The 25,757-nt window shown below is 37.1% G+C and overlaps 1 protein-coding gene across 1 annotated transcript in view; it reads left to right on the plus strand.

The window, feature by feature from the left end:
• STAG1 (STAG1 cohesin complex component) overlaps positions 1–25,757 on the plus strand; it is a 496,550-nt gene that overhangs the window by 408,423 nt on the left and 62,370 nt on the right. The window contains exons 15-16 of the mRNA XM_070375938.1: positions 2,242–2,359; positions 16,861–16,964. Of these exons, the coding sequence (XP_070232039.1) occupies positions 2,242–2,359; positions 16,861–16,964 (222 nt within the window). The remainder of the gene's footprint in view (positions 1–2,241; positions 2,360–16,860; positions 16,965–25,757) is intronic.

The following is a 25,757-nucleotide window of genomic DNA, read 5'->3' on the forward strand; positions in this document are numbered from 1 at the left end:
CATTTCAGAAAACAGAACGTGAGATTTAAAATGCGGTGGATTCCCACCAACAGTGTAAGAGGGTTCCTGTTTCTCCACACCCTCTCCAGCATTTGTTGCTTGTAGACTTTTGGATCACAGCCATTCTGACTGGTGTGAAATAGTACCTCATTGTGGTTTTGATTTGCATTTCTCTGATAATGAGTGATGCTGAGCATCTTTTCATGTGTTTGTTAGCCATCTGTATGTCTTCTTTGGAGAAATGTCTTATTTAGTTCTTTGGCCCATTTTTTGATTGGGTCATTTATTTTTCTGGAATTGAGCTGTTGGTGGGAATGCAAACTAGTACAGCCACTATGGAGAACAGTGTGGAGATTCCTTAAAAAACTGGAAATAGAACTGCCTTATGATCCAGCAATCCCACTGCTGGGCATACACGCTGAGGAAACCAGAAGGGAAAGAGACATGTGTACCCCAATCATCGCAGCACTGTTTATAATAGCCAGGACATGGAAGCAACGTAGATGTCCGTCAGCAGATGAATGGATAAGAAAGCTGTGGTACATATACACAATGGAGTATTACTCAGCCATTAAAGAGAATACATTTGAATCAGTTCTAATGAGGTGGATGAAACTGGAGCCTATTATACAGAGTGAAGTAAGCCAAAAAGAAAAACACCAATACAGTATACTAACGCATATGTATGGAATTTAGAAAGATGGTAACAATAACCTTGTATACGAGACAGCAAAAGAGACACTGATGTGTAGAACAGTCTTTTGGACTCTGTGGGAGAGGGAGAGGGTGGGATGATTTAGGTGAATGGCATTGAAACATGTATAATATCATATATGAAACGAGTTGCCAGTCCAGATTTGGTGCACAATACTGGATGTTTGGGGCTGGTGCACTGGGACGACCCAGAGGGATGGTATGGAGAGGGAGGAGGGAGGAGGGTTCAGGATGGGGAACACATGTATACCTGTGGTGGATTCATTTTGATATATGGCAAAACCAATACAATATTGTAAAGTTAAAAAATAAAATTAAATTTAAAAAAATAAAATAAAATGCAATGGAAATGAAGTATAGAATTCAAGAGGTGAAATGAGGCAGAGCTTTAAATAGGTCATCAAAATTTACATAGAAGTTAAGCATAACGATAGAATTAGGAATGAGGAAGAAAAGCAACTCACCTGCAAAATGTACCAAGATATCAGTAGATAACCATTAGGTCTACTAAGGTGACTTTCACATTTTCAGACCCCTCCTCATAATGTAAAACTATTTTCGCTCACAAATACAAGAACATATGACTGATATTTAAAATAGTATTTAACATTCTGTGTGCTATACGCTCTTTTTTACTGTTTCCTTTTTTTAAAACTTGGATCTCAACACATTAAATTATATTAACAGCCAGTGAATGGGTTGCAGTCCTAAAGTTTGAGAAATGCTGATCTAGAAGGTGGTTGTTATGAGACTCAAAGGTAGTAGAACTTTCATACAAGGATAGAGAAGTTAATTTTAAGTAGCGGAAACTAGAACATGGACAACACCTCTACTTACCTTTTCTAAAGAACTTTTATATAAAGAGATTAATATTCTTCACAGTTTAGTGACTGACAAGCAGAAAAGAGTTGAGCATGAAATGTTTGATGAGGAACTTGAGAGCATTTGTTTACTGTGGGAACAAGGATTCCAAAGAAAATAGTCAAGTAATAAGCAGCAAAATGTGACGGTGTGGTGAAATGACAGATTCATTGAATTAAGTGGAAATGAGAGGGGAAAAGCAGAGATATGGAGTAACTTACATTTTGACCTTTACCAAGAAAACAGAGATAAAAAGTAAGTCTGGTACCAATGTTTCAAATGAAATTATGGGAGAAAGTACTTGATTTTTTTTTTTTAAAGGTTGTTATAGAGAGAGACAAACCAAAAGTAATGAATAGTGGCATAAATCCAAATGTAACTTCAGGAATTCTGTTAACTAGTTGTCCTCTCAGTTTACTCATTAAAGATCATGCCATTGGACTAGGAGATCTTAACCTTACTATTGTTTTAAAAAATTGATTGAGTCTATATATTGTATCCCCATTATCAGTAGTAGAAAGCATGTGTGTGTGTGTATTCTCTAAGTGGCTCTTGAAAACATTGTCAACAGTTTTAATTATAAACAAAATGGCTGAATAACTCAATATATTAGTAGTAGTTTCTTCATTAAATATTCTTCAGTCACATTTGATTTGTTATTTTTAGTTACATGAACATGCTGCCTACTTGGTGGACAGTTTGTGGGAGAGCTCTCAAGAACTGTTGAAAGACTGGGAATGTATGACAGAATTGCTATTAGAAGAACCTGTTCAAGGAGAGGAAGGTACAGTATTTTGATAAGTTGATTTACATATTGTTTTGGGTTGATATTAATAATCATACCATCCTGTATAAATGACTTCTTAAAAATGAGTATATGCAAGTATATCTGTGTATCTTTTTTTCAAAAAGAACAGTTTGTTTCCTGTAACAAGCAAAGGTGTATCTTTCTATATTAGGACTACAATCATGCATGTCCTACAAGTTTTTAAAACCCTGTAAACATCATGGAGCATTCAAGGTTTTCTTTATGCTGATTTCAGCTACAAAATACTGATGTACTTAAAGTAAAAAGAAAAAAAAATGGTTCATCCAGAGTCTTTTTGCTGTATATAAGTACTTGATCTTTCACATACAAGGTTTAATTACACCACAATCATCCCATCTTTCGTTATATATATTCTTAACATTAAAATTAGGAAACCAACAATAAAGTCACTTACTTAGCTGTTCAAGAAATAGGGAGGGAACTTCCCTGGTGGTCCAGTGGCTAAGACTCCACACTCCCAGTGCAGGAGGCCTAGGTTTGATCCCTCATAGGGGAACAAGACCTCATATGCTGCACCTAAGAGTTCACATGCTGCAACTGAGACCCAGCACAGCCAAATAAATAAATATTAAGAAAAAGAAGAAATACGGAGAAATAATTGCTATACTGATAATTTCTGAAGTATGCGTCTTAATGTTACACTTTGTGTAATAACATGAACAGCAGACTGGATATGTATACTTAATAAAACATTCATCTTCTAAAAGCTTATATGAATATTAGCTCTGTAAAGCTAGCAGTGCCTCTTCTGTATAGCTTGTTTTTCAGTCTAGCCCAGAATATTGTTCAGTCAGTAAGTCATATCTGACTCTTCGCAACCCTGTGGACTACAGCACACCAGGCTTCCCTGTCCTTCATCATCTCCCGAAGTTTGCTCAAACTCATGTCATTGAGTTGGTGATGCTATATAACCATCTCATCCTCTGTCACCCCCTTCTCCTCCTGCCCTCAATCTTTCCCAGTATCAGGGTTTTTTCCAGTGAGTCCACTCGTTGAATCAGGTGGCCCAAGCTTTGGAGCTTCAGTTTCAGCTTTAGTCCTTCCAATGAATATTCAGGACTGATTTCCTTTAGGATTGACTGGTTTGATCTCCCTGCTGTCCAAGGGACTCTCAAGAGTCTTCTCTAGTACCACAATTCAACAGCATCAGTTCTTCAGTGCTCAGCCTTTATAGTCCAACTCTCACATCCATACATGACTACTGGAAAAACCATAGCTTTGACTAGACAGACCTTTGTCAGCAAACTGATGTCTCTGCTTTTTAATACACTGTCTAGGTTTGTCATAGCTTTTCTTCCAAGAAGCAAGCGTCTTATGATTTCATGGCTGCAGCCACAGTCCGCACTGATTTTGGAGTCTGTCACTGTTTCCATTGTTTCCCCGTCTATTTGTCATGAAGTGATGGGACCAGTTGCCATGACCTTAGTTTTTGGAATGTTGAGTTTTAAGTCAGCTTTTTCACTCTCCTCTTTCACTTTCATCAAGAGGCTCTTTAGTTCCTCTTCACTTTCTGCCATAAGGTTGGGGACATCTGGATATCTAAAGTTATTGATATTTTTCCTGACAATCTTGATTCCAGCTTGTGCTTCATCCAGCCTGGCATTTCTCATGATGTACTCTGCATGTAAGTTAAATAAGCAGGGTGACGATATACAGCCTTGATGTGCTCCTTTCCTAATTTGAAGCCAGTCCTTTGTTCCATATCCAATTCTAACTGTTGCTTCTTGGCCTGCAAACAGGTTTCCCAGGAGGCAGGTAAGGTGGTCTGGTATCCCCATCTCTTTAAGAATTTTCCACAGTTTGTTGTGATCCACATAGTCAAAGGATTTAGCATGGTCAGTGAAGCATAAGTAAATGTTTTTCTGGAATTCCCTTGCTTTTTCTATGATTCAGTGGATGTTGGATACTTCACCTTCTTGCATTTCTTTTTCTTTGGGATGGTTTTGGTCACTGCCTCCTGTACAGTGTTACAGACCTCTGTCCATAGTTCTTCAGGCACTCTGCCTACCAGATCTAATCATTTGACTCTATTTGTTACCTACGCTATATAATAATAAGAGATTTGATTTAAGTCATACTTGAATTGCCTAGTGGTTTTCCCCACAATAGTAGTGTAAAAAATGACTGTTTCATGTAATCTATATGAATTCCTAGAATGGAGATGATACCTTAATGTAAGTGAGGGTTGTAATGAACTTTAGAATTGAAAGAAACAGATTCAGATATCTAACTATCCTTTGTTACTTATATCGTCTTTTTTCTGTTCCTTAGATTACCTTTCTTTAAAACATAGATTCTTTTTCTTATTTTCTTAAATAGATATTGTGAGTATAAATGAAATAGTTTACTATTGATTCTGTTCTTTTTTTTCCCTACTTTTCTGTGTGGTTCAGCTCTCTGGTACATAAGAGCAGAATTAGCCATTACCTGCAATAGATTTCCTATACTTAATAGTGACCATCCCTTAGTGTTGTTTCCAAGCAGTAATGCTAATTCTTAACCACCGGACCACCAGGAAAGTCCTTGGTATTGTTAACTTTTTACTCTCATTTAAATATATAAAACATGTCATTCAGAAAATAATTACCATGACTGTTAGTCATCAGGGTGTTCTAGATGAATCTGCCTTCTTAAAATAACTATATCTTAGTATTAGATTTTCTTTGTGGTTTAAGTTTAGTTGACATTGGATTTAACTTTCAGCCAGTTGGTTTGGTTTCGTTTGATTTTGTTGGATTTTAACTAGAAAAGCAGATTGTAAAATGGGGGAAAATTTTTAAATCAACCACAATTTTAGGGTATGGTTGAATATGGAAAGGCAAGGCTGGAGAATTTATTCATAACAAGTGCAGAACTATTTTAAAATCCTGATTCAACTTTTTTTCATACACTTGTCCATATGCATGCTGTACCACATATAAGCTTTGGTATGGAATGACATCCAAATCAATATTCTGAGCTACCATATTGCTGTATTTCATATAATAAAATGCCATAGTAACTTATTTTCTTAAGACTAATTAGAAGTTAAGTTGTACTTTAGGTAAGTGAAGTTTGATAGGTATTCTAGTGGGTGAAAGTCTAGTTAGTAGTTGCAAATATAGGACTAAAATTTTTTCAAAACAGTTATCAAAGACTACCAATAGAAGTTTAAATTATAACTGCTATATGTCCAAACAAAATTATCAGTAAAAAAGATAAAATGCACCCCTGAGTGCATAGCAACACTATTTCCAGTAGCCAAGATGTAGAAACAACCTTAATGTTCATCAACAGATGAATGGATGAAAAAGATGTGGTGCATATGTACAGTGGAATACTACTCAGCCATAAAAAAGAATGAATGTCATTTGCAGCTACACAGATGGACCTAGAGATTATCAGTCAGAAAGAAGAAAACAAATACCTTATGATACCACTTATACATGGAATCTAAAATATGACACACATGAACTTATCTGTGAAACAGAAATGGACTCATAGACATAGAGAACAGACTTGTGGTTGCTGATAGGGCAAGGGGTTGAATTGGGAATTTGGGACTAGCAGGTGCAGACGACTGTATAAAGGTGAAGTCACTCAGTCGTGTCCAACTCTTTGCGACCCCATGGACTGTAGCCCACCAGGCTCCTCCGACCCATGGGATTTTCCAGGCAAGAATACAGGAGTGGGTTGCCATTTCCTTCTCCAGGGGATCTTCCCGACCCAGGGATCAAACTCTGGTCTTCTGCATTACAGGCAGACTCTTTACCGTCGGAGCCACCAGGGAATCCTAAATGTATATAGAATGGATAAACAACAAGGTCCTATTGTATAGCACAGGGAACTGTTAATATATTCAATATTGTATAACAAACCATAATGGAAAAGAAAAATAATAATAAGTCACAACTTCTATAAGACTGCTTTGCAGTGTTTTTAAGAGATGGTAGTTTGTGGGGATATATGTGTATTCTACAGCAAAATCAAATTGCTGGTTAAATTTTTTAGTGTAATGTGAAGGTCTAGATGACAGGTAATCAGGCAAAAACAGGGCCATAGCTAAGTTATTTAACTTCTCTGGGTCTTAGCTTCTTCATTTATTAAGAAAAGTCTTGTTGATTAGATAAACTTCAGTGGTCATTGAAGGTTAGAATTCTGTGATCCAGTTGAGGCTGACGTAACATGGATAAGTGGAATTCTTCAGGTAGTGAGTCATTAATTCAGTTATAATATAAACATATTCGTTGACCATCTCTTATGTGCTGTTATACTAAGCATTGCGAGTGTACTCTTAAGCAGAGACAGCTCACTGCCCATATGGAGCTTACATTTCAAGTGGGGATGCTGGACCAAAACTAAGTGGTCAGAATAATTTCAAAAGTTAATAAGTACCTATGATAGGTGATAACAATAAGAAGGTGTCCATTGTTAGATTGAATCTCAAAAGGAGATTCTAAGGATGCCATCCATGAGCCAGGAATCTAAAGGATATGGGGGCTAGCCTTTAGAAGAAAACAACTGTCTGGATAGAGGAAATGGTAACTGCAGAGTGCCTATAGCATGAATGATATTGTTATATTCCAGAAGCTGCAATAGCTATAGCACTGTGGGTCAGCGGTACTAGATGAGATAGAGGCAGAGGCCTGATGATGTAGAATATTTAAGTTCATAAGTGGATTTATTTAGTTTATTGTAAGTGTAATAGGCAAATTTGGCCTTGGAATACGGAATGAAGCAGGGCAAAGACTTAATAGAGTTTTGCCAAGAAAATGCACTGGTCATAACAAACACCCTCTTCCAACAACACAAGAGAAGGCTCTATACATGAACATCACCAGATGGTCAACACCGAAATCAGATTGATTATATTCTTTGCAGCCAAAGATGGAGAAGCTCTATACAGTCAGCAAAAACAAGACCAGGAGCTGACTGTGGTTCAGACCGTGAACTCCTTATTGTCAAATTCAGACTGAAATTGAAGAAAGTAGGGAAAACCACTAAACCATTCAGGTATGACCTAAATTAAATCCCTTATGATTATACAGTGGAAGTGAGAAATAGATTTAAGGGCCTAGATCTGATAGATAGACTGCCTGATGAACTATGGAATGAGGTTCGTGACATTGTACAGGAGACAGAGATCAAGTCCATCCCCATGGAAAAGAAATGCAAAAAAGCAAAATGGCTGTCTGGGGAGGCCTTACAAATAGCTGTGAAAGGAAGAGAAGCGAAAAGCAAAGGAGAAAAGGAAAGATATAAACATCTGAATGCAGAGTTCCAAAGAATAGCAAGAAGAGATAAGAAAGCCAAAAATTCCAACATATGGAGGCTGAACAACACGCTGCTGAATAACCACCAAATCACAGAAGAAATCAAAAAAGAAATCAAAATTTGCATAGAAACGAATGAAAATGAAAACACAACAGCCCAAAACCTGTGGGACACGGTAAAAGCAGTCCTAAGGGGAAAGTTCATAGCAATACAGGCACACCTCAAGAAACAAGAAAAAAGTCAAATAAATAACCTAACTCTACACCTAAAGCAACTAGAAAAGGAAGAAATGAAGAACCCCAGGGTTAGTAGAAGGAAAGAAATCTTAAAAATTAGAGCAGAAATAAATGCAAAAGAAACAAAAGAGACCATAGCAAAAATCAACAAAACCAAAAGCTGGTTCTTTGAAAGGATAAATAAAATTGACAAACCATTAGCCAGACTCATCAAGAAACAAAGGGAGAAAAATCAGAACAATAAAATTAGAAACGAAAATGGATAGATCACAACAGACAACACAGAAATACAAAGGATCATAAGAGACTACTATCAACAATTATATGCCAATAAAATGGACAACGTGGAAGAAATGGACAAATTCTTAGAAAAGTACAACTTTCCAAAACTCGACCAGGAAGAAATAGAAAATCTTAACAGACCCATCACAAGCACGGAAATTGAAACTGTAATCAAAAATCTTCCAGCAAACAAAAGCCCAGGTCCAGACGGCTTCACAGCTGAATTCTACCAAAAATTTAGAGAAGAGCTAACACCTATCCTGCTCAAACTCTTCCAGAAAATTGCAGAGGAAGGTAAACTTCCAAACTCATTCTATGAGGCCACCATCACCCTAATACCAAAACCTGACAAAGATCCCACAAAAAAGAAAACTACAGGCCAATATCACTGATGAACATAGATGCAAAAATCCTTAACAAAATTCTAGCAATCAGAATCCAACAACACATTAAAAATATCATACACCATGACCAAGTGGGCTTTATCCCAGGGATGCAAGGATTCTTCAATATCCCATAAATCAATCAATGTAATACACCACATTAACAAATTGAAAAATAAAAACCATATGATTATCTCAATAGATGCAGAGAAAGCCTTTGACAAAATTCAACACCCATTTATGATAAAAACTCTCCAGAAAGCAGGAATAGAAGGAACATACCTCAACATAATAAAAGCTATGTATGACAAACCCACAGCAAACATTATCCTCAATGGTGAAAAATTGAAAGCATTTCCTCTAAAGTCAGGAACAAGACAAGGGTGCCCACTCTCACCATTACTATTCAACATAGTTTTGGAAGTTTTGGCCATAGCAATCAGAGCAGAAAAAGAAATAAAAGGAATCCAAATTGGAAAAGAAGACGGAAAACTCTCACTATTTGCAGATGACATGATCCTCTACATAGAAAACCCTAAAGACTCCACCAGAAAATTACTAGAACTAATCAATGACTATAGTAAAGTTGCAGGATATAAAATCAACACACAGAAATCCCTTGCATTCCTATACACTAATAATGGGAAAACAGAGAAATTAAGGAAACAATTCCATTCACCATTGCAACGGAAAGAATAAAATACTTAGGAATATATCTACCTAAAGAAACTAAAGACCTATATATAGAAAACTATAAAACACTGGTGAAAGAAATCAAAGAGGACACTAATAGATGGAGAAATATACCATGTTCATGGATTGGAAGAATCAATATAGTGAAAATGAGTATACTACCCAAAGCAATTTATAGATTCAATGCAATCCCTATCAAGCTACCAACAGTATTCTTCACAGAGCTAGAACAAATAATTTCACAATTTGTATGGAAATACAAAAGCCTCGAATAGCCAAAGCGATCTTGAGAAAGAAGAATGGAACTGGAGGAATCAACCTACCTGACTTCAGGCTCTACTACAAAGCCACAGTTATCAAGACAGTATGGTACTGGCACAAAGACAGAAATATAGATCAGTGGAACAAAATAGAAAGCCCAGAGATAAATCCACGCACATTTGGACACCTTATCTTTGGCAAAGGAGGCAAGAATATACAATGGATTAAAGACAATCTCTTTAACAAGTGGTGCTGGGAAATCTGGTCAACCACTTGTAAAAAGAATGAAACTAGAACACTTTCTAACACCATACACAAAAATAAACTCAAAATGGATTAAAGATCTAAACGTAAGACCAAAAACTATAAAACTCCTAGAGGAGAACATAGGCAAAACTCTCTCTGACATACATCACAGCAGGATCCTCTATGACCCACCTCCCAGAATATTGGAAATAAAAGCAAAAATAAACAAATGGGACCTAATTAACCTTAAAAGCTTCTGCACATCAAAGGAAACTATTAGCAAGGTGAAAAGACAGCCTTCAGAATGGGAGAAAATAATAGCAAATGAAGCAACTGACAAACAACTAATCTCAAAAATATACAAGCAACTCCTACAGCTCAACTCCAGAAAAATAAATGACCCAATCAAAAAATGGGCCAAAGAACTAAATAGACATTTCTCCAAAGAAGACATACAGATGGCTAACAAACACATGAAAAGATGCTCAACATCACTCATTATCAGAGAAATGCAAATCAAAACCACTATGAGGTACCATGTCACACCAGTCAGAATGGCTGCGATCCAAAAGTCTACAAATAATAAATGCTGGAGAGGGTGTGGAAAAAAGGAAACCCTCTTACACTGTGGGTGGGAATGCAAACTGGTACAGCCACTATGGAGAACAGTGTGGAGATTCCTTAAAAAACTGGAAATAGAACTGCCTTATGATCCAGCAATCCCACTGCTGGGCATACACACTGAGGAAACCAGAAGGGAAAGAGACACGTGTACCCCAATGTTCATCGCAGCACTGTTTATAATAGCCAGGGCATGGAAGCAACCTAGATGTCCATCAGCAGATGAATGGATAAGAAAGCCATGGTACACATACACAATGGAGTATTACTCAGCCATTAACAAGAATGCATTGGAATCAGTTCTAATGAGGTGGATGAAATTGGAGCCTATTATACAGAGTGAAGTAAGCCAGAAGGAAAAACACCAATACAGTATACTAACGCATATATATGGAATTTACAAAGATGGTAACAATAACCCGGTGTACGAGACAGCAAAAGAGACACTGATGTATAGAACAGTCTTACGGACTCTGTGGGAGAGGGAGAGGGTGGGATGATTTGGGAGAATGGCATTGAAACATGTAAAATATCATGTAAGAAACGAGATCCCAGTCCAGGTTCCAGGTTCGATGCATGATACTGGATGCTTGGGGCTAGTGCACTGGGATGACCCAGAGGGATGGTATGGAGAGGGAGGAGGGAGGAGGGTTCAGGATGGGGAACACATGTATACCTGTGGCGGATTCATTTTGATATTTGGCAAAACTAATACAATTATGTAAAGTTTAAAAATAAAAAAAAAAAAAAAAAAGAAAGCCTTCTTCAGCGATCAATGCAAAGAAATAGAGGAAAACAACAGAATGGGAAAGACTAGGGATCTCTTCAAGAAAATCAGAGATACCAAAGGAACAGTTCATGCAAAGATGGGCTCGATAAAGGACAGAAATGGTATGGACCTAACAGAAGCAGAAGATATTAAAAGAGATGGCAAGAATACACAGAAGAACTGTACAAAAAAGATCTTCACGACCCAGATAATCATGATGGTGTGATCACTGACCTAGAGCCAGACATCCTGGAATGTGAAGTCAAGTGGGCCTTAAAAGCATCACTATGAACAAAGCTAGTGGAGGAGATGGAATTCCAGTTCAGCTATTCCAAATCCTGAAAGATGATGCTGTGAAAGTGCTGCACTCAATATGCCAGCAAATTTGGAAAACTCAGCAGTGGCCACAGGACTGGAAAAGGTCAGTTTTCATTGCAATCCCAAAGAAAGGCAATGCCAAAGAATGCTCAAACTACCACACAATTGCACTCATCTCACACGCTAGTAAAGTAATGCTTAAAATTTTCCAAGCCAGGCTTCAGCAATATGTGAACTGTGAACTTCCTGATGTTCAAGCTGATTTTAGAAAAGGCAGAGGAACCAGAGATCAAATTGCCAACATCCTCTGGATCATGGAAAAAGCAAGAGAGTTCCAGAAAAGCATCTATTTCTGCTTTATTGACTATGCCAAAGCCTTTGACTGTGTGGATCACAATAAACTGTGGAAAATTCTTCAAGAGATGGGAATACCAGACCATCTGACCTGCCTCTTGAGAAACCTATATGCAGATCAGGAAGCAACAGTTAGAACTGGACATTGAACAACAGACTGGTTCCAAATAGGAAAAGGAGTTCATCAAGGCTGTATATTGTCACCCTGTTTATTTAACTTACATGCAGAGTAAATCATGAAAAACACTGGACTGGAAGAAACACAAGCTGGAATCAAGATTGCCAGGAGAAATATCAATCACCTCAGATATGCAGATGACACCACCCTTGTGGCAGAAAGTGAAGAGGAACTCAAAAGCCTCTTGATGAAAGTGAAAGTGGAGAGTGAAAAAGTTGGCTTAAAGCTCAGCATTCTGAAAACGAAGCTCATGGCATCCGGTCCCCGCACTTCATGGGAAATAAATGGGGAAACAGTGGAAACAGTGTCAGACTTTATTTTTCTGGGCTCCAAAATCATTACAGATGGTGACTGCAGCCATGAAATTAAAAGACGCTTACTCCTTGGAAGGAAAGTTATGACCAACCTAGATAGCATATTCAAAAGCAGAGACATTACTTTGCCAACAAAGGTTTGTCTAGTCAAGGCTATGGTTTTTCCTGTGGTCATGTATGGATGTGAGAGTTGGACTGTGAAGAAGGCTGAGTGCCAAAGAATTGATGCTTTTGAACTGTGGTGATGGAGAAGACTCTTGAGAGTCCCTTGGACTGCAAGGAGATCCAACCAGTCCATTCTGAAGGAGATCAGCCCTAGGATTTCTTTGGAAGGAATGACGCTAAAGCTGAAACTCCAGTACTTTGGCCACCTCATGCGAAGAGTTGACTCATTGGAAAAGACTCTGATGGTGGGAGGGATTGGGGGCAAGAGGAGAAGGGGACGACAGAGGATGAGATGGCTGGATGGCATCACTGACTCGATGGATGTGAGTCTGGGTGAACTCCGGGAGTTGATGATGGACAGGGAGGCCTGGCGTGCTGCAATTCATGGGGTCCCAAAGAGTCGGACACAACTGAGTGACTGATCTGATCTAAAGTGTAATAGGAAGCCACTGAAAGATTTTAAACAGGAAAGTTATTTAATCACCTTCGTATTTTAAGAAAAATGTTTTTTGTCAACATTTTTGGAATAGGCAGAAGATCAGTTAGATAACTGTTGCAGTGGTCTCTATGGGAAATGATAATAAAAATACAAAAGATGAAGATAAATTATAGAAATAAAAAGCCCATGTGAGTTTTTAAAATTGTGATAGGAAAGGGACAAAAGAAGGAAGAACAAGGGTGAGAGCAAGCTATATAAAAAGGATGGTAAGAGATAACTGTACACTATAGAAGGCCCAGTAAAAAGGGTGTTCAAGAGAGCTGTGGTTAATAATATCAAATACTGCAAAGGAGGAGAAAAAGGACTGTGCAAAGACCATCAGCTTTAAGTGAACATTTAGGTCATCCGTGACTTTTTAGTGTTTCTTTTCAGTGGTATTAAGGAGAAAAGCCTGAGTTTAAGGTGATAAGATTGAAATTGAGATATGTAAAAAGGTTTCTGAAAACTTAAAAAGTTGTGTAGTTATTTGATAATTCATAGAGCAAACAGCACCCATTCCTTTCTGCCATTGTGGCTGTTTGGCTCTCAACTGTGGCTTAAGGCTTGCTTGTTTTCACTTGTAAATTTCAATTGTTTTGAATTTGCCATATCAAAATGGATGTTTCAAATTATACACTAATAAAGCTGATGATGTTAGACGCTGTATAAGGTTGAGTTATTCTTCAACAATAATCTGTATATTTTAGTGTATAAGAGAAGAGTATTTCTATATTTAATAAGGTTTTCTTTGTCCTCATTTTCCACAGAACTTGATTTTTTTTCATAAATAATAGAAAATGCATTTATTGGGTTGGCCAGAGAATTCATTCAGGTTTTTCTGTAACATCTTACAGGAAAACCCAAACAAACTTTTTGGCTGACCCAGTAGTTCATAGTCTCGTCACTCCTTTATCCCCAGCCAAATGTCAAAAAACAAGAAATTCTAGAATCATGAAGTAGAAACTTTGATTGTTTTATTGCATGGGAAGTTTTTTCATATTATTAAGCATTGAATCAGAGAGTATAAATGGAAAGCTGAAGCTGTTTCTGTGGTTTTACTAAGACAAGCTAAAGTTCATGTGTTTTTCCTATCAGTTAAAGTGTTAAAAATGATTGAATTAAGATGTACATACATATTCCTGTTCAGGATGATTTTGGTATAGAGTAAGGGATAAGATGTAACGTCTTTGCTTGTCTTTTCGTTGGTGTTGCCCCAGTTTATTTTGAAATAATCAATATAGACGTCTCAGCTTCCAAAGCTTCTTATTTTTTCTCTATGCCTAGTTCTGTCTCTATAATCCCCATATCTATTGGTCTTCTTTTTTTAATTTGTCTTTAGCATAAACATGTATACAGAGAAAAGAACACAAGGAAGGAGACAAAGATAAAATTAAACTATTCAAATTAGTTTCAAAATGTTTTAAGATATATATATAGGAATGAATTCAATAAGAAAAGTACAGAATCAGTATGAAGAAAATCATAATGTTTCATTAAATAATGTCAATATGATCTTATAAATGAAGAGTTATATCATGTTCCTGGCTGGAAAGATGATTAAAATGTCAGTTCTTCCCAACATAATGTATAATTTTCTTAAAAATACCAGTTCAAATTCCAATGCATTTGAGAGAGTTCTGAAAGGTGAGGTGAGAAAATGAACTAAGCATAATGATTTTAAAACTTACATAGACTGAGTAAAGTAAGTCCAACAGAGAAGACAAATATATGATATTAGGTATATGTGGAATATTCTTTTTAAAGGGTGCAAATGAACAATCTGCAAGACAGAAATAGTTACAGAAGCAGAAAACAAACATGGTTACCAGAAAGTTGAGGCGGATAGATTGGAAGATTGGGATTGGCATATACACACCGCTATATATAACATAGATAACTAATAATGGCCTACTGTATAGGACAGGAAACTACTTAGTACTCTTTAATGGCCTATATGAGAAAAGAATCTTAAAAAAAGTGGATATATATATATATATATATGGCTCACTTTGCTGTACACCTGAATTAACACAACACTGTAAATCAACTATACTCCAATAAAAATTAAAAATTAAAATTTATGCAGAATTTCATGCATATGTTATAAAGACAGTATAGCATAGTGCTTAAGAGCATAAACCTTGAAGTCAGACTGCCTGGGTTCATATCTTGGGTCTACTACTAATTGAGTAGTTTGAAAAGTTATTTATAACTGTGCCCTACATATAGAAAATACTTAATAAATTGTTTGCTACTACCTTTATAGTAATTAGAAATTTTTAGGGAAAAGCATTAGATAAGGGAAATTTGTTCAACTAAATATTCAAATTAGTTGAATTAAGTTACACATTAAGGTATATTATAACATTATAAAGTTGCTATAATCAAAACAGCATGGCTTTATAACACTGAAACTTAAGAATCCAGAAATATTAATAGATCAAAGTATATAGGAGCATCTAAAACATGTTAAAAGGTGACATTTCAAATAAACCAAGGAAAGCTGATTTTCTTCAACAATGGTGGGGGCATCATTGAGTGCTCCTCTGGTGGGAGTAAACAGGCCCATACCTGATATTAATACTATCAGCAGAATAAATTTCAGATAGATAAGAGATGTAAAAGCAAGCAACAGAAACAGAGAAGAAAATACACTTCTTTGATCTCTGGGAGAAAGGAGCTCTTTGAAAGCAATGCAAGAAAGCCAAAAGACTTTTTTCTTTTTAATCTATATGAGATGATAGATAATAGCTAAACTTAACTATGGTGATCATTTCACAATGTAAGTAAATTAAATCATTGTGTAGTACAACTGAAATCTGTATGGTATTGTATGTCACTTATCTCTCAAAAAAACAAATAAATAAAAATCCTGGAAAGCAAAGAGAGAAATCTGAAAGTCAGAAAACAAATCAGTATAGATATGACTCTGTAAAGGTTAATTATTTCTGACAAAATATACCATGAGGAGTTCTAAAACCAAAAGAACAAACTGTGAGAAAATATTTGCATCATTTAAGACAAAGTTAATGCTACTAAAATATAAGAATCCAAGAAACGTATATAACAATAGAAAAGTTAGTAGAGAATAAACAGAAAAATCTCCAAAAAAATTTAATAAACAAGAAAATGCACTCCACTAATTATGCAGGAGCAAAATAAGAAATACCACTTTAAGTGATTGGATTGGAAAAAATTAAAGGAACTTATAACATCCAGTGTTGGCAGGGATAAAAGGAATCAAATATTGTCATCATTGCAGTTGGAGGTGTGGATTGCAGTAAGTAACCTTATTGATTTGTCAGTACCAAGATTTTAACCTTTGACTCATTATTCCCTCTCTTGACATTTATTCTGCCGAAATAGAAGTGTTAGTTACATAATGTGTGTATTTATGATACTTGTTATTGAATTTTTTATAAATGTGACAAGAATTTGGGGAAAATTTGAGTGAATGTTAATAGAGCAGGTTGGATAAACTGTGAAACACAAACTATGTAATAACTTGTAATTATTTAAGGTAATTATTCATATACGTCATATCACTTGAAAGATACTCAGAATCTATTAATTTTTTTTTTACTAAAAAAAGAAAAATATATGTAAACTTTGAAATGATATAGAAGGAAAATTTTGGCATTGCCCAATTCAGAAGTATGATATTACGAGAGATTAGGTATTAGAAGAAACCAGAGGTTGTCCTTTTTTTCTTTACTTTGTGTATCTCTTTCTTATTTGACTTATGACAGATACATATTATTGAAAAGATAAAAAGGACAAAGAATAGAACTTAACCTTAGTCTTTAAGTAATAGTTTGCAGGTTTTTTTTTATATTGTGTGCATTTTTGATATGTGGCTATTATAAAACTATCTACTTATGCTAATGTGTTTTGTTTGACTTTAGCAATGTCCGACCGTCAGGAGAGTGCTCTTATAGAGCTCATGGTTTGTACAATTCGTCAAGCTGCTGAGGCACATCCTCCAGTGGGAAGGGGTACCGGCAAGAGAGTAAGTTGGCCTTACATACTTTTACCAGACCCACTCCCACAACATACATCTTAAATTAATAGGATTAGAACTAACAATAGAAAGGTCTTAAGATAACAAGATTAGTCAGAAGGTTCTTGTTAAGGAGAAACATGTCCTCAAGCAAGATACATTGTTATATTGACTAAGACAAAGCAATGTAGAAAAAGTTTGTCCTTTTCTCCTCCTTGAGAGCCCCTGACCCCTTCTTCCTCAAGGGCTCTGGACCCCTTCCTCCTTGAAGACCCCAGACTCTTTATCAACGTTCCTAAGGATTAGATCTTTCATTGTTATTCCAGATGAATTGAGATGATCACAGATGGAAAGACTAACTCTGGTAGTGTGAAGAAGTAGGCAATTCCCTTCCTCTTCCCCAGCCCCACCCCCGCAAAAAAAGGAATGAAACTGGAAAAAATATCAAAACCCATATCAGGGCTCTGGAAATTCACCACAGATTTAAAAAAAAAAAAAAAATTGAGAAGTATTTCTAGGCATATCTTAGAGATATTGTAGGTTGAGTTCCAGACCACTACAATAAAGCAAATATTGCAGTAAAGCTAGGCACATGATTTTTTTCTTTTCTCAATGCATATAAAAGTTGTATTTACACTATACAATAGTCTATTAAGTGTACAATGCCTTATGCCTAGAAAAACGATGTACATACCTTAATTTAAAAATACTTTATTGCTTAAAGAAAAACACAATAATCTGAGCTTTCAGAAAGTTAGAGTCTTTTTGCTGGTGGCAATTTCTTAAAGTTAGACAATGATGAAGTTTACCTCATTGGTGGACTTTTCCTTTTGAAAACTGGTTCTCAGTAGCATGCTGTCTGATAGCATTTGACCTACAGCAGAAGTCTTTCAGAACTGAAGTCAGTCCTCTCAAACCCTGCCACTGCATATCAACTAAGTATGTGTCATATTCTAAATTCTTGATTGTCATTTCAACAATCATCACAGCATTTTCACCATGAGTAGATTACATCTCTAGGAACCACTTCCTTTGCTCACCCATAAGAAGCAACTCCTCATCTGTTAAAGTGTTTGTCATGAGGTTTATACATATTCAGACTCCACTTTGAATTCTTTCTCTTGTTATTTCCTGCACATCTGTAGTTTCTTCCTCCACAGAACTCCTTGTATTTCTCAAAGTCATTCATAAGAGTTGAAATCAACTTCTTCAAAAATCCTATTAATGTTGATATTTTGACCTCTTCTCCTTGAATCATGAATATTTTTAGTGCCATCTAGAATGCTGAATCCTTTTTAGAAAGTTTCCAATGGACTTTGCTCAGATTCATCAGAGGAGTCACTGTCTATGGCAGCTATAGCCTTACAACATTTTTCTTAACTAGTAAAACTTGAAAGTCGAAATTACTCCTTGATCCATGGGGCTGCAAAATGAATATTGTGTTAGGCGGCATGAAAACATTATTCTCTTTGTGCATCTCCATCATTACTCTTGGGTGACCAGACGCATTGTCAGTGAGCAGTCATATTTTGAAAGGGATCTTTTTTTTGAGCTGTAGATCTCAACAGTGGGCTTAAAATACTTGCCAAACCACCAGCTCCGGGAGTTGGTGATAGACAGGGAAGCCTGGCATGCTGCAGTCCATGGAGTCACAAAGAGTCAGACACGACTGAGCAACAGAACTGAACTGAAACCACATTGTAAACAGATGTGCTATCATCCAGACTTTGTTGTCGCATTGATAGAGCATAGGCAGGGTAGATTTAGCATAATTCAAGGGCCCCTTGATCCGTGGGGCTGCAAAATGAATATTGTGATAGGCAGCTCATAGCTCAGTTGGTAAAGAATCTGCCTGCAGTGCAGAAGACCCAGGTTCATTTCCTGGGTTGGGAAGGTCCCCTGGAGAAGGAAATGGCAACCCATTCCAGAATTGTTGCCTGGAGAATCCGATGGACAGTGGATCCTGACAAGCTACAATCCATGGGGTCGCAAGAGTCAGACATGACTTAGCGATTAAACCACCACCATCAAGGAGCCCTAGAACTCTCAGAAAGGCAAATGAACATTGGCTTCAGCTTAAAGTCACCACCTGTATAACTATGAAAATCCTAGGTGGCATTTTCTTTTAATATAATGCTATTTTATCTACATTGCAAATCTTTTGTTTAGCGTAGCCACCTTCATTACTTGTCTTAGCTAGATCTAGATAACTTGCTGCAGCTTCTGCATCAGTACTTGCTGCTTCACCTTCAAGTCTTATGTTAGGGAGATGGCTTCTTTTTAAATCTCATGAACTAGATTCCAACTTTTCTCTTGGAGCTTCCTCACTTCTCTCAGCATAGAATTTAAAAGAGGGCCTTGCTTTGAATTAGAATTTGACATAAGGAATTATATATCTGGTTTGCTTTTATCAGATCACTAAAGCTGATTCCATATCCTCCATAAGGTTGTTTCACTTCGTTATTATTTATGTTTTCACTGGAGTAACACTTTTAATTTCTTTCAAGAACATTTCCGTTGCATTCACAGCTTAGCTAACTGTTTGATGCATGAGGCCTAGTTTCCGACCTGTCTTAACTTTCAGCACTCCTTCCCCATTAAGCTTAATCGTGTCTAGTTTTTGTTATTCAGTTGCTAAGTCATGTCACACGCTAGTAAAGTAATGCTCAAAATTCTCCAAGCAAGGCTTCAGCAATACATGAACTGTGAACTTCCATATGTTCAAGCTGGTTTTAGAAAACGCAGAGGAACCAGAGATCAAATTGCCAACATCCTCTGGATCATGGAAAAAGCAAGAGAGTTCCAGAAAAGCATCTATTTCTGCTTTATTGACTATGCCAAAGCCTTTGACTGTGTGGATCACAATAAACTGTGGAAAATTCTTCAAGAGATGGGAATACCAGACCACCTGACCTGCCTCTTGAGAAACCTATATGCAGATCAGGAAGCAACAGTAAGAACTGGACATGGAACAACAGACTGGTTCCAAAGAGGAAAAGGAGTATGTCAAGGCTGTATATTGTCACCCTGCTTACTTAACTTATATGCAGAGTACATCATGAGAAACGCTGGGCTAGAAGAAGCACAAGCTGGAATCAAGATTGCCAGGAGAAATATCAATAACCTCAGATATTCAGATGACACCACCCTTATGGCAGAAAGTGAAGAGGAACTAAAAAGCCTCTTGATGAAAGTGAAAGAGGAGAGTGAAAAAGTTGGCTTAAAGCACAACATTCAGAAAACGAAGATCGTGGCATCTGGTCCCATCACTTCATGGGAAATAGATGGGGAAACAGTGGAAACAGTGTCAGATTTTATTTGGGGGGGCTCCAAAATCACTGCAGATGGTGATTTCAGCCATGAAATTAAAAGACGCTTACTCCTTGGAAGGAAAGTTATGACCAACCTAGATAGCATATTCAAAAGCAGAGACATTACTTTGCCAACACAGGTCTGGCTAGTCAAGGCTATGGTTTTGCCAGTGATCACGTGTAGATGTGAGAGTTGGACTATAAAGAAAGCTGAGCACCGAAGAATTGATGCTTTTGAACTGTGTTGTTGGAGAAGACTTTTGAGAGTCCCTTGGACTGCAAGGAGATCCAACCAGTCCATCCTAAAGGAGATCAGTCCTGGGTGTTCTTTGCAAGGAGTGATGCTGAAGCTGAAACTCCAATACTTTGGTCACCTCATGTGAAGAGTTGACTCATTGGAAAACTCTGATGCTGGGACAAATTGGGGGCAGGAGGAGAAGGGGACGACAGAGGATGAGATGGCTGGGTGGCATCATCGACTCGATGGACATGAGTTTGTGTGAACTCTGGGAGTTGGTGATAGACAGGGAGGCCTGGTGTGCTCAATTCATGGGGTTGCAAAGAGTCGGACATGCCTGAGCAACTGAACTGAAGTCATGTCCAAGTCTTTGAGACCCCATGGACTGTAGCACACCAGGCTTCCCTGTGTGTTTGCTCAAACGCATGTCCATTGAGTCTGTCATGCCATCCAACCATCTCGTCCTCTGTTGTCCCTTTCTCTTCCTGCCTTCAGTCTTTCCCAGCGTCAGGGTCCTTTCCAATGAGTCAGCTCTTTGCATCAGGTGACCAAAGTATTAGAGGTTCAGCATCAGCCCTTCCAATGAATATTCAGGGTTGATTTCCTTTAGGATTGACTAGTTTGATCCCCTTTGCTATCCAAGGGACTTTGAAGAGTCTTCTCCAGCACACAGTTCAAACACATCAGTTCTTTGAGGTTCAGACTTCTTTATGATCCAACTCTCACATCTGTCCATGACTGTTGAAAAACTCAGAGCTTTGACTATTCGGACCTTTGTCACCAAACTGATGTCTCTGCTTTTTAATATGCTATCTGGGATTTCTTTGGAAGGTATGATGCTAAAGCTGAAACTCCAGTACTTTGGCCACCTCATGTGAAGAGTTGACTCATTGAAAAAGACTCTGATGCTAGGAAGGATTGGGGGCAGGAGGAGAAGGGGATGACAGAGGATGAGATGGCTGGATGATATCACTGACTCAATGGACGTTGAGTCTGGGTGAACTCTGGCAGTTGGTGATGGACAGGGAGGCCTGGCGTGCTGCAGTTCATGGGGTCGCAAAGAGTCGGACACGACTGAGTGACTGAACTAAACTGAACTGATCTAGGTTTCTCATAGCTTTTCTTCCAAGGAGCAAGCATCTTTTAAAATCATGGCTGCAGCCACCATCCACAGTGATTTTGGAGCCCAAGAAAATAAAGTCTGTCACTGTTTCCATTGTTTCCCCATATATTTACCATGAAGTGATATTACCAGATACCATGATCTAATTTTTTGAATGCCGAGTTTTAATCTAGCTTTTTCATCCTCCTCTTTCACCTGCGTCAAGGTTTTGATTTACAGTGAGAGATGTGTGATGAAGCTTCTTTTCACCTGAACACTTAAGAGGCTTATTAGGGGTTAGTAGGGTTATTAATTTTAATATTGTTGAGTCTCAGGGAGTAGGGAAGCCTGAGGAAAGGGAGAAAGAGGGGAGAACAGCTAGTTAGTGGAGCATCAGTGAGACACAGCATTCATCGAGTAAGTTCCCCATTTTATATGGGCATGGTTTCTGGCACCCCGAAACAAGTTAAGTGGTAACATCAAAGATTGTTGTTCACACCAGAACAAATCTAATAGTAATGATGAAAAAGTTTGAAGTAGTGCCAGAATTACCAAAATGTGACGCAGAAACACAAAGTGAGCAAATGCTACTGGAAAAATGGCACCAATAGACTTGCTTAGACAGGGTTGTCACAGAGTTCCAATTTGGTGGATTTTTTTCTTTAATGCAGTATCTGCAAAATATAATGAGGTGTGCTTATATTCTTGAAAAATTGCTGAAGCTTCAGTTTAAAGCTGTAGGGGGCTACAGCCTTTGCCTAGGATTACAATGTACACAGCCCACAAGCTTGATTGGTGACATCTCTAATTTTACCAGAATGGCACTGTATGCAAAAACCAGCATACAATTGCTGTCAGAGAGAAAAGGCTCAATATGGGACAAGAGGGAAAAGTCCACAACTTTGTCAACTAGAAACGAAAGAAACACATATAAGAGAAACTTTCACCTGTGACATTCAGAGATTGTATCTGCAATTGGTAAGAATAGTGGACCAGCCAAGAATCTAACCATAAAAATACTGCAAACAAGAAAACAGTAAAAAGTTTAATAAACTCTTCATACATCCCTGGCTGATTGGGAAACCTGAGAAAACGCAACAGAAAATAAAAATCAAGAAAACTGACTGACTGAACCTTGAATGTGCTCCCTGTGCCACAGCAAATCAGGTCTCAGAGAGGAGTCTTATAAATTTGAAGCATTTGAACACAATCTCTGCCAAATCATTGGCTAACCAGTGATATGTTGAAACACAGAGGAAACTTCCAGAAAGACAGGTTAAAAAAAAAAAAAAGTAAAATTCCAAACAGAAACCATCTATCATGGGAGAGAGAAAGTTACACAGTTTCAATTAAAGATTAATTTGTTAAAGTGAAACTTAGGAAAATAACTTTGAAATACATAGCTATTACAAGATACCCCAAAATGTCTGCTTTTCTAGAAAAATTGGAGCCATGCCAAAAAAAAAAAATGACCAGTATAGTGTGAACATACTCAGGGGGGAAAGTAGACAATAGAGATGATTTCTCAGGGGCTTCCCTGGTGGTCCAGTGGTTAAGAATCCACTTGCCAGTGCTGGGGATACTAATTTGATCCCTATTCAGGGAAGATCCCACATGCCACAGAGCAACTAAGCCCACATGCCTCAACTACTGAAGTCTGAATGCCTAGAGCCTGTGCTCTGCAGCAAGAGAAGCCACCACAATGAGAAGCCCATGCACCACAATGAAGAGTAGTCCTGACTTACAACCAGAGAAAGCCCACGTTCAGCAGTAAAGACCCAGGGCAGGTTAAAGAAAATTAAAATTAATTTAAAATGTAAAAAAAAAAAGCTTAGAAACAAGAAATGACTTCTCTATAGCCCCAATTGTTGGATTTAACAGATACTTCAGAGCCCTTTTTATAAATGTATTCAAAGACTTATAGGAAAATATGTTCAGAGAATTATAGGAAAATATAGTAACAAGAAATAAGGAGTGAGTAATTTGTTTTTCAAATGCTAATTTATGAGTTGAAAATTACAATAACATTTATAATTTATTAGATGAGCTCAACAGATTTTAGATGACAGAAGAAACAGTGAACATGAAAGATTAATAGAAATTATTCATTTTGAACAAAACAGGGAAAAAGATGAAGAGAAATGGCAGAGCTTAAGAAATGTGTGAAACAACATCAAGTGCACCAGATTTGTATAATGGAGTCCTAGAAAGAAAGGAATGAGAGAAGGAGACAAGAAGGAAAACATTTAAAGGAATATTAATAATTGCCAGAGACTTCCCAAATTTGGTGAGAAATATTAATCCACAGATCCAAGAAATTTTTAAAAAACCCAAATAGTGTAAACACAGGTCACATTGTTGAAAGACAAAAATGAAAAATCTTGAAAGCAGCAAGTGAAAAAGAACTAATGTGGAGGACAGCAGCAATAGCTTTAATAGTTTGACTTATCAGAAACAGTTAAGTCCAGAAGACAGTAAAATGACAGTCACCAGAAGACAACAAAATTGCCAACCAAGAATTCTAAATTCAGTAAAATTATTTTACAAGTATGAAGGTGAAATGAAAACATTCCTATATAAACAAAGATTGAGAGACATATTGTTTAAAAGACCTGCCTTTGAAGAAACACTAAAGACGAAAATCCTTTAAGTTGTAAAGAATGGAAACCATAATCCACAGCAAGAGATAGAAAGTACTAGAAATGATAAATATGTGGGTGGACATAAACGGCTGTGTAATTTTTAAAGGGACATGAGATTATTTTAAAGCAATAGTACTAGCATTGTAGTGTTAAGATTGTAATACATATAGACATGTGACAATAGCACAAAGAAGGGTAAAGGAAATAGAACTCTCTTGGAGTAAAATTGCTGTATTTTGTTATAATTAATTCATTATTAATTTGAAGTTGTTTGTAATAAGTTGAAGAGCTATTGATATATTGTAACCTCTAGAACAACCTCTCATACCTAAAAAAGGAGAACAAAATCAACAGAGAAGTTCCAATTGCATGCTGAAGAATGTTTAATTGCAAAGAAGACAACAAAGAATGAAAAGAGGGGAGGAAAAAAAGATACATAGATAACAAATAGCCCAGTGGCTGATACAAATTTAACCGTATTAATAATTTCATTAAATATGAACATAGGGCTTCCCAGGTGGCGCTAGTGGTAAAGAACCTGCATGCCAGTGCAAGAGACTTAAGAGACACAGGTTTGAACCTTGGGTCAAGAAGGTCCCCTGGAGGAGGTCATGGCAACCTGCTCCAGAATCCTGCCTGGAAAATCCCATGGACAAAGAAATCTGGAGGGCTATAGGGTTGCAAAGAGTCAGACATGACTGAAGCGACCTAGCACACCCACATGAATACAGGAAAGATTCCAAAAAGTAAAGACTGAGAAAAGTAGTGACTGGGTACGTAATGATAATAAGCGATTATTGTTTAATATTGGAGATGTAAAGTCTGTTCTTGCATCTTCATCTGTTAAATACATACTTAAATATTAGGGGTGAAATGATATACCAACAATTTGCCTTAAAATGCTACAAATGGGGGAAAAAAAACTTACAGAAATTGATGAAGCAATGACAGAATGTAATTTTGACTGACAGTCCCTTTGGGCTAATTTCTTGTCATTTTGACATACTACCACTTTTTGAGTGCTTTCTTTTAGAGCAAAATGTTCCAGGCTCACTTTCTTCCTTTACTGCTTATATTAGTAATCTATTGCTATATTTAAAAGAATTGCAGTAGTTGTCCCTTATCCATCTTCCCAAGTTTTAATTACCAGTCAACTATGGTCCAGAATATTAAATGGAAAATTCAAGAATAAACAGTTGATAAGTTTGAAGTTGCATGCTATGCTGAGAAGCATGGTAAAAATTCTGACATCCAGCTTTGTCTCTCTCCATCCTATCCGGAACATGAATCATATCATTGTCAAATGTACTCCACCAGTTAGACACTTCTTATAGGTTACCAAATCTGCTATAATAGTGTTGCTGTGATTGTGTTCAAGTATCCCTTATTGTACTAAATATTGACCTGAATGCACAAGAGTAGTGATGCTGGCATTTTGGATATGTCAAAGAAAAGCCATAACTGCTTCCTATAAGTGAAAAGATGAAAGTTCTAGACTTAACAGGAAGA

The sequence above is a fragment of the Bos mutus genome, chromosome 1 (genome assembly GCF_027580195.1).
Source record: "Bos mutus isolate GX-2022 chromosome 1, NWIPB_WYAK_1.1, whole genome shotgun sequence".
NCBI lineage: Eukaryota > Metazoa > Chordata > Mammalia > Artiodactyla > Bovidae > Bos > Bos mutus.